The sequence below is a fragment of the Eleutherodactylus coqui genome, chromosome 8, assembly GCF_035609145.1.
Source record: "Eleutherodactylus coqui strain aEleCoq1 chromosome 8, aEleCoq1.hap1, whole genome shotgun sequence".
NCBI lineage: Eukaryota > Metazoa > Chordata > Amphibia > Anura > Eleutherodactylidae > Eleutherodactylus > Eleutherodactylus coqui.
In genome coordinates this window covers 51048176-51067001 of record NC_089844.1, presented here as the reverse complement: position 1 = coordinate 51067001, position 18826 = coordinate 51048176, and the positions used below count along the sequence as shown (strand labels likewise).

At 42.7% G+C, this 18826-nt stretch overlaps 1 protein-coding gene across 1 annotated transcript in view; it reads right to left on the bottom strand.

Annotated features, from left to right (window-relative positions):
• Nucleotides 1-9407: 9407 nt before the first annotated feature.
• BARD1 (BRCA1 associated RING domain 1) overlaps nucleotides 9408-18826 on the bottom strand; it is a 64080-nt gene continuing 54661 nt past the window's right edge. The window contains exons 8-11 of the mRNA XM_066575620.1: nucleotides 15128-15260; nucleotides 14779-14871; nucleotides 12230-12327; nucleotides 9408-10066 (exon numbers count right to left, since the gene is read on the bottom strand). Coding sequence (XP_066431717.1) covers nucleotides 9731-10066; nucleotides 12230-12327; nucleotides 14779-14871; nucleotides 15128-15260 — 660 coding nt within the window. The 3' untranslated portion in view covers nucleotides 9408-9730. The remainder of the gene's footprint in view (nucleotides 10067-12229; nucleotides 12328-14778; nucleotides 14872-15127; nucleotides 15261-18826) is intronic.

The following is an 18826-nucleotide window of genomic DNA, read 5'->3' as shown; positions in this document are numbered from 1 at the left end:
CAGCATCCTAATCTGTATATATCCCATACAAAAAGGGATAACGCCTCTTAGTGCCTCTATAGCTGGCTCCAACATTAGTTTTTTTTCCACTCCTTCCTGATCATTCTTTGTATACTATGAAGAGGGAAGGTGGATCTCTGCCGCTCCCCAATGCCCCGAAGACCTCATCCTGAATAGACCTGGGTTCCTCCACATCAAGTGTGCCCCTAATGGCCTTAGATTGTCTATGTCCTCTGAACTAAATAAGCACATCCTATATTCCTCATCTGAGGAATCCTTAGTTCCACCCTCTTGATCGACCTCTGACAGTAAAAAAAAAAACAAAAAACACTTTCCTCAGTCGGAATCTAGCCCTTTGCTACATGGTTTCTTAGCCGCCCGAATAGCAGGTGTAGAGGAGAGAGCAGTACCATGAGAAGCTAGGGCAGCAGGAACTTAATCCCTCCCCAGCATCTTAATATCCTCCATAAAGCCTGCTGACCCATCTTTAACCAGTTTGGCTATACAGATCTTGCACAATAATTTGTGGTATTCATGCAGTAGTCTCCTCATGCAGAAAGCAATTTTTTTTAGCTTAGCCTTAGAGGATCCCGCTGTGGCTTTGTTCACCTATAAAAAACACAATAAAGCAGTAAAAACACTGTGCTTAACAGAAGACTCTGTATGAGAGGTGCCCCACGGGCTACTTACACCAGAGGTAGCAGCCTGTACGGGGGGCTTTAGACACTGGAGCACTCGTCCTGGGTGAGGTAGAACTGCAGCAATCCTGAGGTTACAAGCACCAGCTTCTGACTCCTCTTGGTTTATTTTTGAATTTGCCGCTGTCCAGAGCCTGCCCCACACCACGCCAGCATTGTTGCATCACCTGATGCTGACATGTCAGACACGTGACCTAAACCTCGCCCCCCTGACGCACACATGATGGCACAATTCGTAAGTACCCTAGGCTGGCCACCATACGCCGCTGGGACCAAGGCAGGGAAACTTGGCGCCCAGCAAGCAGGAGAGGTCAGGAACGGTACCACGCTTAGGCCCTGTCACTAGGGTCCTTTCACATCCATAGGCGACCAAAGCAGACACCATCAGGAAGGGAGTGCTGCTCCCTTCCCAGCTATTCCTATTCAGCTAAACTTCCTGCCGGGAACCCCAGAGAGCTCCCAGCATCTCTCGGATAACTTTCCCCTGCCAGGACAGGACGATACTGAGGAAGGTGGGGGGGGGGGGGGGGGGAGCTAAAGACTTTTCAGTGCCTTATCAGACCTATCAGAAGAAGATAATCTCAGCTTGTGCTGTTATGGAGACTATAGAGAAAAATAATGTTATACTCACCTCTTCCAGGTCCCCCCGCAGCTCCAGCACCACATCCTCCAGTCTAATCTATGATGAAGTGTTCACAGGCTGGTGTCCCTGTGTACAAGACATTACAGACTGCTGTAGCCAATCACAGACCTCAGGTGTTCAGGTGCTGAGGTCTTTAATAGGCTGCAATCGGCCCGTTTCCTGGATCTCAGAGTGCTGCAGCCAATCAACACAGACCTGGTGAAGAGAATGGAGTTGTGGTGCTGGAGATGCAGGGAGTCAGGAGAGTGGAGCATACAATCTTATTAATTTTAGGTGTGGGGAGCAGGAATTTAAAAAAAAAAAAAAGAAGAAATAAAAATGGAACTCCTCCACACTTAGAAACACGACTTTTGAAACTGTTTGCAAAGTGTTTCCTTGGATTTAAAAGTTTGACAATTGTTCTCAAGTAGTCTTAAATTGTTTGCAAACCCCAGAAACTAGTTTATAGGTTGTTTTGCATATAGGTATGTCAGTTAAGCCACAGATGTTTACTGAAAAGGATGTGCCTATTGCACAAAGCTTTTGCTTCCTACGGAACTGGACGTGAAGTGCTTTCAACGTCTTGTCAATCTCATCATTGTTGAGAAAATTTGTCCAGCGATTTTCCTTCAAAGCACTCTGCTGCTTATTGCCGGTTTTGTACTCTTAAGTACATAATATCCAACAATACTTTGCAAAACGCAAACTCTTCAGCGAGTCTCTTCCTGTGTCGACACAATTTTAATAAAAGGAGACAGATTACCGAATACATAAAAATACAAAAGAAGTGGGCAGTAGTACAATACAAAAAATGACTGACTGGTGTCCAGGGGAGCGAAATGATTCAAAGATTGTGTTAGAAAACACGTCCAGAAACGCAAACTTTATTTTTGGTTTATCTATTTCAAATCAAAAGCATTAAACATTGATTTTTTTTCACCAAAAAGACGATAATTCCAAGAACAGGTTGTAAACTGAAAACAGTTTCTAAACAATATGCAAGCAGTTTTCAAACATTCTGAAACAAATAGGAAACACAAATGGCAGCCATCATGGTGTCTTTTAAATCTAACGGTGGACATACACATTAGATGAAAGTACTCTAGGTTAATGGTTGAACAAACAGTCATCTGGTGTAGAGGTACAGTACACATTTTAGTCCATATTGGTCCTGACAGTCAGATTTTTGCTGCGGAATTCGGAGCGGGCGTCCTCCTCCGGATTACGCAGCAATCACCCTCTATAACATGCTATGAAAAACCAATGCAGATGAAAATGCAGCATGCTTTATTTTACTGCAGTTCCCGCATGGACGGCTTCCACTGAACTCAATGGAAACCATCCAAGCCATAGCCCATCTGCAATTGACATTGCGGATGGACCGCGGATTCTGCAGGAAGAGATTAAAACATCTGTACTGCGAATATGCTCCGGCCGGCACGTTTATACACATCTGTGGTTTAGAAGAAAGACACGGACAGGTACACAAGGTCGCCAGCAGATTCAGTGCAGGATACCTCATGCGGAATCAGCGCATGCCGTGGACATGAGGCCTAAGGCTGTGTGTTTTTTTTTAATATATTTTATTTTACACAGGATGACCTGTAGACTTTATTGGTACCATTTTGGGGGACATACAACATTTTGATTATTTTTCCGCTTGCTTTAAGAGATTGCGTACTCAACATGCAATTCTGGCATTGTGTATTTTTTTTTTTTTTACTCTAACAGTGTTTACTGTGTGGGATAAATATAGTGCAATATCTTAACAGCTTGGACTTTTATGGACATAGTTATACAAATTCTATTTATACATGAAAAATGGGTTTCATTTTTTAAAAATATAGATTTCAAATTGCATTAAGCTTATTCTTATATCTTCAGTCCCCACAGGGGATTTGAACTTGCAATCACTTCATTGCTGGTAGAAGATAATGTAATACTACTGTATTGGAGTATATTGCACATTTCAATGTTAGTCCACAGGCTGGGCTAGCAGATTGGAATAGTGGTTAGCCTTAAGTATCCTTTACTAGGCTCTCGGGCACCATGTAAACTCATTGTCACCCCGCAATTGTGTCATGGGGGTGCTGGTGGGGCAGCGGAAGGGTCTACCTTCTGATAAGCATTGATGATGGCATCCAGGTAGTTAAACGGCTGTGATCATATGCTAGCTTCAATAGTAGCCATTACAGGCAGGTGTCAAGTGCTTCAAAAAGCTGGCACACACAGGGTATTAAGTGGGCTCAGCTCCTGAACCACTGCATACTCCATCTACATCAGCCTTCTACTCACTTATGGCAAGTAGTCACTAACCCATTAGCATTACCCTTCAATACAAGAAACAGTCCCAAGTCATTATCCCCTCCTCCATTATAGTAAGCAGTATGTATTCCAGTAGGTAGTGTAAAACATTAAAATCAGTTCCATTTTTATAGACCAAAATTGGACACTCGTGTTTCAATGAAGGCCTTACAGAACAACAGTATGTAGGAACAGAAGGGTCTTTGCAGTCTCATTAGATCTGTCGGCAGTTCATCATGGAGATTTTTCTGATTTAAAAAAGGTTGTCATAGAACAAGTTAATCAGCCATAAAAGGGAAGGAGATCGCCATGGGAAACTAATTAAAAGAGAAATCTCTTGAATCTTTTTGTTAAAAACCCTAGTTCCACAAGGTCTGAGTTGTAAGCATGATCTAAACTTGTAATACCAGGATTAATATTACATGTTTGATATATACAGATTTAAATTCGCAAAAGTTGTACATCAGATTATGTTCATTCATTGTCGGCTGCACTTTATAAGCCAGAATTAGAAGACACCTTCTCCGATTTTGCTGCAGTCTCGTTACAGAGCTCTTCAGTTTAGCACGGAGATTCTGCTGGTTTACAAGCTGCAGGCATGTAATGGATTACTCGGTTATGTTGAGGACGACGTTATCATGAAATTCCTGAATAGAGAAATCCATTGGATTTTTTTGCTTAACATTTGTGTTCCACCATGTCTGAATCCTAAATATCTTTCAATCTTCCATTGCCAATACTAATATTCTAGGTTTAAAATAAGGAAACAGGCATACACGTCTTTTTGGATGTTCTGTTTTAACTAGGGGTTGAAATAGGCTGAACTAGATGGACATGGTCTTCATTCAGCCTAACATTCTATGTTACTATGTATTTGGTCATTGTACCATGTGGCCCAATTCTATTTTGCGATTCATAGTGTATAGCTTTTAAGAGTCGTCCAAAGTGTACAACGGTGTGTTATGACTAAGGACTTGGATGCCTAAAACATGGAAGCGGCGTGCTGTTCCAAGGTGTTTTCCACAGATGTTCTAGCAATTCAACAAATGTGAACCTTTTGCTGGATGCTGAACTTCAACTTTTTCTGTTTGAATATGGTCTTACACCCACCATTTGCTACTGTGGCTTTGCGTGAAGATGCTCAATTACGGAAACCCATTTCATGAAGCTTCTACCAGGATGTCACAGCTCTTGTACTCATGTCACTTCCAGAGGCAGTTTAGAGCTAGTTTCGGCATTCTGGAGCCCTGCTCTTGGAGTTTGTGCGGTCTACCACTCATTGCTGAGCAGTTGTTACTCCCAGATGTTTCCATTTCGCAGTAACATTACAGTACAATGGGGCACATGAGAAATTCACAACCTGACTTTTGGCAAAGGTGGAAGTCCTCTGACAGTGCCATACTTAGACCATATTCAGACAGCCATATGTAAGTTGCGCAACTCACATCGGACATCACAAGTACATCAGTCCACTTACTGTCCAATACTCAATGGGAACTGCACATTCCATAGGCCATTCTATCTGTAAAAACTAAGTAGAATAGAAAATACAGTGACTTCCAAGACACGGACCATCGAGTCGTATGAATAATTTCATAGGCTGTTGTGAGGCAGTGTTCTGGCTGTGGATTACACAGGGCTCAAATATCTGGCCACCTGAAAGGGCCCTAAAAGCCACCGAGCTCTTCACTACCACCCATACTAGTACCAATGGCTGTTTACAGAGATCGCATGGGTTTTAGCTATTAACCAAGAAGGCCTCAGAATCTACTTTTCCCTTTTCCTTCTGTGGACATGTACAAGCAATGAATAAATTGGTATATGTTCATTACAATAAATGAAATATTCAGCAAAAGCCAGAATGAATTAACAGGGCCCACTGGATTTGAAAAACCCACATAGTGTAGGTTAAACGAACGGCAGCCATATTATGGCATTTCTGTACAGCTCCTTTAATGTATTATTTTTGGGCTTTCTTATTACAAATTCTTTACTTTTAAAAGCAAGTCTTACATATTTTTCTATGACAAGCTAATAAATCCACATTTGTCAGCACCACATTCCAAGTACATGAGCGGAAGTGCTGCCCACATAAAAGATCCGCTCAGCCAACAAACTAGTTGCCATTTGTCAACTGATTAGACACATTTAAAGAGCACAATGGTCAAAAATGGAAGTTCATTAAGCCAATCCTTCGCCCATGTAAAAGGGGCTTTAGACAAGCAAGTTCTGGCTGCATCTGCGTGCTACTGGTGTCCATCGTAAGAGATCCGGTACTATTATGGTTTCCCTTATAGATGCAGAGGTAAACAGACACTAAGTAACATGCAGTACCAACAGATGACGTTTTTCATAAAGGCAGCACGGTGTTGTCTACGATGATGCCTCATTACCATTTACGAATTGGCAGGACCTCTTTGCTAAACAAAATGCTGGTTACTCATGTTGCTAATGTTTAGTTGTCAGGGGTTTTTTTGTGAGCTGGTTTTGGGAATATGTATTTTCTTTGTAAATAGCGGTCAATTTCTTCTAATTATCGAAATTAGGTTTTTCCGATGTATAAAAAGAGTGAAACAGAAAAAGAACTCTTCTGAACTAAAATTTTTTAATCAGGTCAACCACGATATTGTAAAAATCTGGATGGCTCTCATTCATCTGAATGGGGCTTGCAGAAAAAGCTCATTGACATGGAATGAATGTTTCATTGACAAAGACCTCTGTAAATAATCTACCACATGTGAACATACACTCAAATGGCAATTTTCAAATGTATTTCTCTAATTTACTAACATTTTTGCAACATTTAATAACCATTTTTTCACCCCATGTCATTCTTAATGATATGAACTCTTGCAACAAAAAAGTTAAGACGCTCCATGTAAAGTTTATTTTAATTTTAACATAGGTGGACATATCAATATTGGATTTTCATTCTGCTAGTATAGAACTATAAATCTCATGTAACTGGCAAAGAAACCAAAAACAAAATTGGTTTTGCTCTGTTCAGTCAACTATTGCATGGATATGCCGCTGTGAAAAAAGTAAGTAAACCCAATGCCACCAGATTAAACCCTGTGGTGGAAACAACTTCTAACATCCACCAGGAGATATTTTTTCCACAACTCCATAGCAAATGGTTTTCAGATGAGCGATGTTCGGACAGTGCTGCGGTTTTCAGATGAGCGATGTTCGGACAGTGCTGCGATGCCATGTTGTTATTCCACACAAGTGTGAAAGAAAAAAAAAAAAAACGTTCATAACTAGAGATGAGCGAACCTACTCGTTTCGAGTAATTACTCGATCGAGCACCGCGATTTTCGAGTACTTCCGTACTCGGGTGAAAAGATTCGGGGGGCGGCGTGGCGGAGCGGGGGGTAGCAGCAGGGAACAGGGGGGAGCCCTCTCTCTCTCCCTCTCCCCCCCCCCCCACTGCAACCCCCCACGGTACCCCCCGAATACGGAAGCACTCGAAAATCGCGCGTTAGGGTGAAAAAGGGGCGTGGCCGAGTACGCTCGCTCATCTCTATTCATAACGCAATATATTCATAATCAATCATTTCATTTGATCTTTCTTCAGCCTGACTTCCATATATTGTCAATGTGTAGTTTACAATTCAATTACATCTCTGTATTAGGATGCCTTCACACGGGATATACGCTGTAGACTTCCCACAGCAAAAAACATGCAGCGAACACGGAGCAAATCCACAGGGCCCAAATCTGTTCTACGTGGATGGGAGATTTTAAAATATTGTCCAAATGGCTTGTACTGCGGATCATCCATAGCAAATTCCATGGTGAAAGTTCTGTAGCATTTACATCTTGTATAAAAGGTATCCTTAGGCCAAGTGTGTTGCATGTGGATTTTGCTGTGGATTCATTACAGATGAACCCCCTAACACCTTAAGGGCTAATTCACAAAAGCTAATATTGGCGGGTGTTTTCATGGTCGGATGATATACACTACCGTATGATGTATTGGATTCCAATTCATCAGATCACATAGACGTATTACCGCGGTGTAAAGGCGCCTGGCCGGGCGCTTTCGCATCGGGCAGGAAGCCATCTTCCTGGCCGGACCTTGGCTGCTGCCATTGACTCCTATGGAAGCCAATCACAGTAGCCGGAGAAGGAAGGTAGTTTAGCAGCATGATTGCTAAACTCTCTCCCCCTTATCTTCTCCGCCTAAGGGGAAGGAAAAGGGAGCAAAGGGAGGGTCGGGGTGGATCCAAGCTCTGCCCCTCCCATTGCTGACTGCAGACAAGAGTGGGAGCTTAGCTCCGCCCCTGTCCCCTCCCATTTCAAACGGCCGGAATGAAGGAGAGAGGTGGTGAGCTGGCGAGGGGGAGACAGCTTAGCAGAGCTAAGCTTTTCCCCCGCCCGACGGGATATACGCAGAGCCCGTGCAGCGTATATCGGACGGCCGTGAAAAAACTGGCCGATATACGCTCGTGGTAATAAGACCTGAAAGGGTTAAAATGTGTAGTTTGCAAAATTTCATCCACTTGTCTTGTAATGTAATCTGCTGTGAAAATGACATTCATAAACTTAGATAGAATCTGACCCAACTCCACATATGAATTCACATTTAAAGCTCCGTAAAACATCTGGATTACATCCACAGAATCTGTTAGCCTACTGAACCTCCAATTTCATACAGTTTTTCTATGGCAATCCACCAGACATTGATGACATTTACTCGTACTATGCAATTAATATCTGTAAGGAGACAATCCTTTAATGATTATAATTCCTACGTTTGTGTAATAGATCCCACTGACTTATTTTGATTGTTCTACTATAGCTTTATGCTTGATAAAGGAGTTTTTGTATACCCTGAAGCGCGTTGCCCTTGTATTCTATTGTATATTAGCTTTTGAAATTAAATAAGAATATTCAAAGACCCAAATTTCCTAAGTTCACCAACAATAACTACTCTGGCTACCACTACTTGGAGGGGGTGTTATCCATACCCCCCGCCTTCAAAGTAAGCTTCCTTTGTCTTCATTTTCACACTTGATAAATGGACACAGAATCAATACCCTTCTTATGAGCGCAGGATTTTTTGTAAATTGCTTTTCAATTTACTTTGTTTTATGTTCCTGGGATTTCCTTTGGAGTTCTCTGAAATCGTTGCAGCTCTCTATCACGGGAATGGATGCCTAATGCATAAGAAGGAAGTATCCCGATATGAAGACCAGGACTGCAGGTGTGGCACCTGGCAATCCTTTATTGGATCCAGGTGTCCACACCAGGCGAGTCCCTAAGGGCTCATGTCCACGGGCGAGTTTGAATACCAGAGTTCAAGCCGCCCATAAACTATTAATGGGCGCCCGCAGCTTAATTAACCCTTTCCGATCCAATTTGTATCCTGGTTTTTCTAGGGGGCTTACTCTTTTTCTGCCGTTATACAACGGCGCTATATGCTGACTAAAGCCAGTACTGCATGAGGTGACATGTTGGATAGGCTCCGACAGCAGAGAGGCTGGCAATATACAGTAAGAGAACCCTCTGACCGATATCTACCAACATCAGAGCTGTACAGCCTTAAATCATAATGTCTTCACAGGTCAGACAGTGGATTGGAAAGGGTTAAAGCATGCTGCATTTTGCTGCGGGTCCCGCAGCGACGGCTTCCATTGAAGTAAATAGAAGCCGTCTGATCTGCGGCACACCCAGAACAGTCACTCCGGGTGTGCTGTGGATCCCGCGGGAAAGCAGGAGATTTAGAAAAAAAAAATAAAATAAATCACCACTGCTCATGTGCAGGGATGGACAACATATTTCAAGAGGGTAACAGATTTAATGGAGCTCCTAAAATGACATCATGCACATCTGGCTGCAGTCAGCCCTAGTTATCTACTCATGTAAAGGTCTTAATCCCACTGATGTTTCACAGGCAGAACGTGTAAAGCTAGAATGAAGGCCAGAGAAGATTGTGTAGCCCCGTAGCATTATAGGCCAGCTACAGTTGACCAGTTTAGGTTTCTCTAAAATATAATGAAACAGCAAAAAGTATTGTTTTTCCATGCTGGAACATAGACAAGGGTGACAGGGCTAAGAAAACGTTGTATCGTGTGGATACCCTGAATATCTCAAGGATATGCTAGGTTTGAGGCACTGGTAGTAGGTGAAAGCTGGTGATACATTCAATCAGCCAAGTTGAGGGGGCAAACCAGACCTTACCTTGACGCACCCTGCCGGGAATGAATTTGGAAGTTTTATCATAGATGATATATTGTGTACAAAATCTCTGGTCGGAATCTGCATCTGCATGATATGCTACTGTGTTAATAGTTTGTGTCACATCACTATCTGGTTTTGGTTGGCGAATTAGGATTTGACCACCTGCAGCTTTTACCAATTCAATCAGGTCTTCCTTTTTGTGTTCTTTGAAACATCCAAGAAAGTAAAAATGACATCCATCCAGCAGGCTTGGCAGCTAAGAAAGACAACAGAAACGAAAATATTTAAGAATGGAAAACATGCAATTCCTTAAGGATACTTTTTAAAAGAGGTTGTACGAAGATAAAGACCAATGCAACCATTAGTGGTAAGAGCCCCGAGCTAGCTCAAAGATCGTAAAGTCTTACTACAATTTGCACAGGATATGGTGTGGAAATCCAGTTATCGCTGGGTATCGTGGGATGTGATCAGCCTGTATTCGTGCATACCACACCATGTGGCCATGGACGCAGCCAAATTTCATTTGAATAAATACAGCAATTACACTCCATATTTGAAAGAATTTATTCTGAAAAGTATTGAATTTTTGGTTAAATATATTTTTTTTGTATTTGATGAACAATATTTCTTACAAATAACGGGAGCCCCAATGGGCTCCAAATTTTCCCCGGCCATTGCCAATCTCACAATGAGCTGGTGGGAGTCATTTTTTTCTGGCTGCAATCCTTTCCATGGTCGCATGGTGTGGTATGCAGGATATATCGACGACATCGTCATCATTTGGGATGATGGTGATGCGGACGTTGCCGACAGTTCACAAGATCTGGCTGAATGTAGTTGGTTTATAAATAACAATTTTAATTTCAAGTTTACACCAGCTCTCATCATAAAGAAACTATGTCTTTTTTGAAGGGCAATTCAGAAACATCAGCAGTTGACACACGTCTTTATAGGAAACAGACGGCAGGAAATATTATTCTACACATGTTTAGTGCACATCCTAGGCACATTATTAATGCCATACCACAAGGCAAAATAGTAAGAGCTAAGAGGGCCGTTCTTCTGTGGGAAATGAGAATACATCTATAGAATTTACGATAGACTAAAAAAAAAATTATAATATTTTGTGAGGAACAAACCTTTCCCTGTATGTACAGTTATGTTCTATTTTGCGGTGTTTGCTGTTAGAATTGATTATATTTCTCTGGGATTAAGTAGGTATAACTTTGAATGTCCTTTAGTGAATTTCCTCCATCAGTTAATTATGTTTATTTGATTTATCTGACATATATATTTGTGCCTTTAAAATCTTTAGCTGAATCCATGTAATTGCTTTGTATGGGTTAAATTGTCAGCTGCTATAAGTTGTTTTTAATTAGTTTTTAACCTGTTCAGATATATAAGGAAGTGATGCAAGTCTTTAACTAGGTGATCAAGATTCTCTTTTTTTAGAATTGAAACGCGTCCTGTATAGTATCTGACTTTTACTGTGATTCCCCGAAAAGAAGACACGGTGTTATATATATTTTTTGGCCTCAAAAGGGCACAGTGTCTTATTTTCGGGGGGTGGGGGTGGAACTTACCTGGTCCGCGGCGTCCCAATGGTGTTCGGCGGCGCGGCGTCCTCCTCGTCTCAAAGATGCCTTTTGCTGGGGACGGGGCTTTGAATACCCCGCCTCCAGCAAAGCAAGCGCTGTGATTGGCTGATCAAGCACTGGCAGCCAATCACAACCGGCGGCCGATGAGCCAATCACAGCCATTCAGTGATGTCATTCACTGAATGGCTGTGATTGGCTCATCGGGCTCCGGCTGTGATTGGCTGCCGGAGCTCGATTAGCCAATCACAGCGCTTGCTTTGCTGGAGGCGGGGTATTCAAAGCCTCGTTGCCAGCAGAAGGCAGCTTTGAGACGGAGGAGGACGCCGCGTCGCTGGAGACCATTGGGACACCGCGGGCCATGTGAGTATTGATTTTTTTGTTGTGGGGCACCCGAGATAAGGCCTCCCCCGAAAATAGGACTTCTATTTCAAGCCTCCCCCGAAAATCTGATAGGTCTTACTATCGGGGTAGGACCTATTTTCGGGGAAACACAGTATGTGACACTCTCTCAATAAAGGTTTTAGAATTTTTCCACTTTAGGAAAAGCAACATTCCTACATTTTATTGTATGTTTGTGACCGTAGTGGACTGAACAGCAGAGCTCTCTTAGTGGGATTCTCAAGCCGACAACTGGAGCTGAAGCAGCACAGAAAGAAAAGGGTGAGCAATCCTTTTTCAATTTGCTCTTTTATAAGCAGAAAACTCCTTTATAAAGTGTACCTCTGATTATAGAAAACTTAACTATTAAAGCCATAACATGCAATTCAGAATGACAAATAACTGCTCACTCCTATGAAATGCAAATAAAACTAAAAAGTTACCATCTGTTCTCTATTGAGCCGCGCTGTGCGAGGGCCACGCTCTACTTCATGAAGTTCTTCTGGCTCTCGTCTTCTAGTCTCAAGGCAAGCCTTTACCCCTGAAAAAGAAGAAGCAGCGGCACACTACACATGAATCACAAATGCAGCTATGGCAACTTCTACTGATCATTCTTGCATGAAAATGGCATGTTTGAAGTATGAAAATAAGGGACGTCTCTCCGTCAAGAGACAGGACAAGTCCTATCTTTTGATGGCATAGCGCCGGCTGCTCCCATAGACTTCTAGGGGAGCCGGCTGGCAGAGGGAGTAGGAGCGTACTCGCGGCTGCTATTTGTTCACCGATTTAAAACTCAGATAGCCGCGCTGTTCGTGTGAAAGAGCCCTAAGGTCGGACTCGCATGAACAAGTCGGATTCTGCGTGCAAATTTCCACAGCAAAAGACATGTGAATGATTGCAGAAACAAAATTGCGTATGGTCACGTATGCGTGTTGTTTTATGTGCACGTATGGACAGCGTATCGTCAGCACAGAAGAAAGCTCGCATGCAGGGAATTACATCAGAAGTTAGCTCATACGCGCAAAATCCACAGTACAATTAATCAGGCTTCAATTTTTCTCCCGCTCGCGGCATACGCAGTTTCTACCCTCAAGTGTAAGTGAAACTTCGAAAGCCTAGGCTTTTCAATGCCCGCGTGCTACTTTGTATTGTCTGCCCAGACGGCGATTGCGGAACCCACAATTCAAATCCGCGCGTGTGAGAATATACAGAATATAGTGAAAGTCATAACTAAGTTGGGCATTTGCCTTAGTTTATGTAAATTCACATTGACATTTCAGCCTAACACACTACCGTAACACATGATGTTATATGCCCAAGCAGGGGAACTTGGTGCACCTACAAATGCTACCAAAGAGGACTTACACACTGAAGACGAAAGAGGATACTGTACAGTAAAAACCCACAAGTGATTAAAACACAGCATTGCACCCAGCTAATTTACTGGAGTTTAGGCTTTAAACATTTAGCATAAATATACGGGTAGTTAATGGTTCTCTATTGGGCTCCATTTAGAGGTACCGAGTCTCCAAAGTCATTAAAACTTAGCAGTATATCCTGAAATAATTGAGATCCCCACGGTCAGAGCGCTCATTTGAGAAGCTGACTGCACTGTGAATATTTAGCTACTTGTTACTGGATAGACAAGTATTCTGCTGCTTTAGTGTTCGTATTATCTCAGGTGGCATGAATCTATAATCCTCTCTAATACACAAATGGCAGAAATATTGACATAGCAAGATGCCTATTTATTAAGGCACGCTCTCCTTCTAGACAATTATACAATATCCACAGGAGGCGCAGCCTCCTACCCTTCCCAAGCAGAGGTGGCCAGACATGAGAGATATAGAGGCGCTGAGTGCATGTCCATACGCATCTCACCGTGCCCATTAAAACGCAATCAGGGGGGCCACGCCGGAGGGGACATAAGGATAGCTTATTTACATAAGCTATGGATATAGGGCTCTAGGAACTAGAGATCCAAGAAAAGTACGTGTGAATGCAGCGTAAAGATCACTAAACCCTCGCACTTCGGAATAAAGTTTTGCAACTTTGTTCACAATATTTTTGCAAGCACCTTTAGGTGGAGGGAGCAGAGCAACAACTATGCTGTGTCCAAATGCTATTTTAAAGTGTAAATAACATTATTCTACACACAAAGTATTTGTATTGTTGGTGTTGTGGAGCTTTAGGGCTCCTGTCTACAGGTGATTGTGCATTGTGTTCCTCGCGGCGATAATCCGCCCTTAAGTAACGCAGTGCACACTTTCTATAGTGTTACTATGAAAAGCGCGGCCCCCCCTGTCAAAAGCGATTCTCGCTCACAGGACTCAGATCGCAGCATGCTGCGATTCTCCGCAGTGAGCCCATCTATCAGATAGGCTCACAGCTGAGACCTCTCAGCGCTCCCCCTTCGTCCGCCACGGCAAAACATCGCTGGCGATATTTCGTCATGGCCATGAACGGGGGGGCTTTACTCTTAAATTTAAAAAGTTCTACAGTATCTGTTATGGGTACGGCATTTTTTCCAGCCTTTTGTTAGTACTTCAAAAAAGGCAGAAAAGATGCGCTAAATGTTACAAGATAAAAAACGCCAGTTGAAAATGGATTCAAACTTGTGGCTTTTGTTTCACAAGTGTGGAAAAAGGTTAAAAAAAATTAAAAATAGTGAGTGTGTGTGATCCAAAGACAATCTCTGTCCATATGCTTCCTTATGGCACATTGAAGTGATCAGGACGCACGGACGGCAATGGAACACATCCGACCCGCAGCCTCTCCACAATTGACACTGCAGAAAGATCACAGATTCCGCACCGTCACCTAGCAGCATTTACCTCTTTGTTGCTGGCACTTTTACACAGGCCGATGGTGGCGGTGAAATGACTGTCTTGTCTGTATATTCATGCCTGATCATCTGCCTGTGTAAAATAGTCTTCGTAGTGTGTAATTGGTTAACATTTATTATTATCGTGGTGTTGGATTTCACACTTACAAGCACACCGGAGGATCCAGCATCCAGATAATATTCCCATCATGCACTTCATGGTACGTAGCATGGGTTCTTCTCCAACTATAATATGAGTTACTAAAATCAAGGAGATAAGCAAAAGTTATTCAACATCTAGTATGAAGATTTTAGGATTTTGTAACACGTTTTGACTAACCACTGTAGGATTGTATTCCACGTTCATGGTGATTGGCATCCATCAATCATACCGATTTTCCATCAGTGTACCCCATACTTCGTGCAACCCAACATGAAGGAGCCATTTCAAATAAAATGACAGCTGACCTTCAGCTAGTATAACATGCGGAGCTTCAGGCCGCTATGTACAACCTACCTGAGCTGGTGTAGTTGGGACACATTTCTGCCTTCAGTAATGACACAAGCTTGTTGAGTTCAGTTCTCTGAGAAGCAGACAAACCACTTGCTGAAATGAGGAGGGATCCTTCTCTACACTGGACTGCCTTTTGCTGTGAAGTAGAGAGCATGAAAATCCACCATTACAATCCTTCATGGTCAAATGAACATGGATTTTTAATACTGAATTGCCAAGACTAACAGGCCAATTATAATGTTAGCACCTTTGCCTTGTCCAGGCAATGGGGACTTTAAAAACAGTACATTTTAGACCAAGTAATATCAGGATTGCACATCATATTTTCTATACATTTCATTATTGATGTAAGCAACTATATGAACTATTTACACGCAAAGATTATCAATCAAAACTTGTTCAAGCTATGGCAAATGAGCGATAATCGTTGTGTGTAAACACTGCCATCATTCACTTTTCGTCTGAATGATGATTTTAAAGGTGAGGCCCTTTTACACGCAAATTAAGGTGATAAAGTGTTAATGGACATTAGTGTCCATTAGCACTTCATGCGAAATGATCAGTAAAACGGTCAATCTTTCAATCGTTTGAAAGATTGCCTTTGCGTGTAAATGGACCTTTAGAGACATTCTGAGTGCTTGTGTGATAAGAGTTCCGTCACACACAGGCATAAGTAGACTGCAAGTATACTCTTTTCACAGAAGATTTTAAGCCTAAAGGTTCAGTCAGGGTTTAGGCATGGGGACATGGCTTGGATGGCAACCTGAAGAGACATGTCATCTAAGCGCCTGCATTATATTCTGCCATCTACTATATTGCAAGCCCCCTTATACTTTGCCTGGAGCAACCTGCTTCCTATCTGTGGCCGTATTGTGACTCACTTTAAACTAAAAAACTTCCCACTGCCAAAAAACCCCATGATGTGCCCACTTTCTTGCTTCAGTTTTCCCGCTCCGACGGGCGTTGGAGATCGTAGAGCTGAGCGTGTCACTCGCGATCCAAGTATAATTTCACCCGTTGGACAACACTTATCTGTCCAGGTGCTCTGCGCAGCATACTGCTTCTGGATCTTCCGTCCCAGTAGCAATCTTCACCGAAGTTCACCGCTGCTACTATCATGGCCTGCTGCAACACACCAGCGTGAGGACACCATGTGTGATCCGCTTCCCTCACAGGACCTGGGCAGCCTGAGCAACCCAGTCCCAAAAGCTCTGAGAGAATTCGAGTGACCTCCTTTGAACGTCTAGCCTTGTTAGATTTGAGACCCTAGAGAGTTAACCCTACGATCAACTCTGTGGACTCTCAAGGGCCTTACACCTAGAAAAGGGGATTACCCCTTTCCAATCCAATTTGTATCCTGGTTTTTACTCTTTTTCTGCCGTTATACAACGGCACTATATGCTGGCTAAAGCCAATACTGCATGAGGTGACACGTTGGATAGGCTCAGACAGCAGAAAGGCTGGCAATATACAATAAGAGAACCCCGAAGGATGTCTTCCGACATCGGAGCTGTACAGCCTTAACCCCTTAACGACAAATGACGTACCGGTACGTCATGGAGCGTCGGGGTATGTATGAAGAGAGGTTGCGTGGCAACCTCTCTTCATACAGTGCGGGCATCAGCTGTTTATAACAGCTGACACCCGCGGGCAATAGCCGCAAGCGGCCACGCGGCCGATCGCGGCTATTAACCATTTAAATGCCGCTGTCAATTCTGACAGTGGCATTTAAATTCCCCGAACGATGTTCGGGGGTCCCGCGCGGCCCTCCCGCGGTGAGATCGGGGGAGCCATGCACGTATCATGGCAGCCGGGGGCCTAATGAAAGGCCCCAGGGCTGCCTTAGCAGACTGCCTATCAAGCCGTCCCCGTGGGGTGGCTTCATAGGCTGCCTGTCAAAAAGCAGTATGACGTAATGCTATAGCATTACGTCATACTGCAGGAGCGATCAAAGCATCGCATCTTAAAGTCCCCCAGGGGGACTTCAAAGTAAAGTAAAAAAAAGAATCAAAGTTTTTTTTTTTTATTGAAAAAAAAAAAGTTGTAAAACTTTAAATCACCCCCCTTTTGCCATATCCATTATTAAAAAATCTAAATAATAAATTAAAAATATGTATTTGATATCGCCGCGTCCGTAAAAGTCCGATCTATCAAAGTAGCACATAATTTTCCCCGCACGGTGAACGTCGTCCGAAAAAAAAAAAAGAACGCCAGAAATGCACTTTAGTTACCCTGTCTCCAAGAAAAAACGCAATAAAAAGCGATCAAAAAGTCATATGTATTCCAAAATGGTACTATCAGAAACTACAGGACATCCCGCAAAAAATGAGACCTTGCTCAACTACGTCGACGGAAAAATAAAAAAGTTATTGCGCGCACAAAATGACGACAGAAAATAATTGAAAAAATTTTTTATGTCTTTTAAAAAAAAAAAAAGAGGAGTATAGTAAAAAAAAACCTAAACAAGTTTGGCATCGTAGTAATCGTACCGACCCATAGAATAAAGTTATCATGTCGTTTTTGTTGCCATTTGTGCGCCATAGAAGCAAGACGCACTAAAAGATGGCAAAATGTCGTTTTTTTTTTTCATTTTACTCCACTTAGAATTTTTTACAAGTTTTTCAGTACATTATATGGTACTTTAAATAGCACCATTGAAAAATACAGCTCATCCCGCAAAAAACAAGCCCTCATACAGTGACGTGGATGGATAAATAAAGGAGTTATGATTTTTTTAACCCCTTGAGTGGCGGGTTTCCTACCACCCTGTCGTGCCCACCAGGGCAGGTTTTTTAAAATGGTCTAATCATTGAATTTCAACTAATTTTGCAGTTGCGTCTCAAGAGCCATAACTTTTTCATTTTTCCATTGACACAGCCATATAAGGGCTTGTTTTTTGCGGGACAAGTTGTGATTTTTTAAACAGGGGGGAGGAAAAAAAGAAATGGGGAAAAAAGAAAAAAAGGGGCCATGTCATTAAGGGGTTAAATAATGTATTAACTTCCTTCTCTGGGTCATTACGACGCATGGATACCACATGTGTGATTATATTTTTGATTTTTTACAAAGTAAAGGGAGACAAGTGTTTTTATTATTTTTTTTATAATTTTTTTTTTTTTTTTTTAATTTTTTTTTTCTTTTGTCCCTTTAGGGGACTTCCACAGGGACCCATCAGGACCCCCTGATCACATTCCGGGGGTCCGATGGTGACAGCCCTTTACATGCTGCAGTGACAACCCTTTACATGCTGCAGTCACATGGACTGCAGCATGTAAAGGGTTAACACAGCAGAGATCGGAGGTTTTCTCTGATCTCTGCTGTAAGAGCTAGTACCTAGCTGTCCTCTGACAGCTAACAACCAGCTCTCCCTGCCACAGAGACCATCGGCTTGCTTCTGACAAGCCGATGGTCTCTATGGCAACCTGTAAACAAAGCAGATTGCCGGCACATCGGCAATATCTTCTGCTGGTTTTTCAAAGCCCTTGCTTTGTTCTCTGTGGGTCTGTGCAGGCAGATCACACTGCCACAGCTTGTGGCATTGTGCTCTGCAGCTCCCATAGTGATACATAGCCCGGAAATCTTCCGGGCTATGTTGCTATGAGCAGTGGAGCTCGTCCCGGAAAATTTCCGGGCGTGCCACTCAAGGGGTTAAAGGGGGGAGGAAAAAACGAAAATGGAAAAAGAAAAATGGCCGCGTCATTA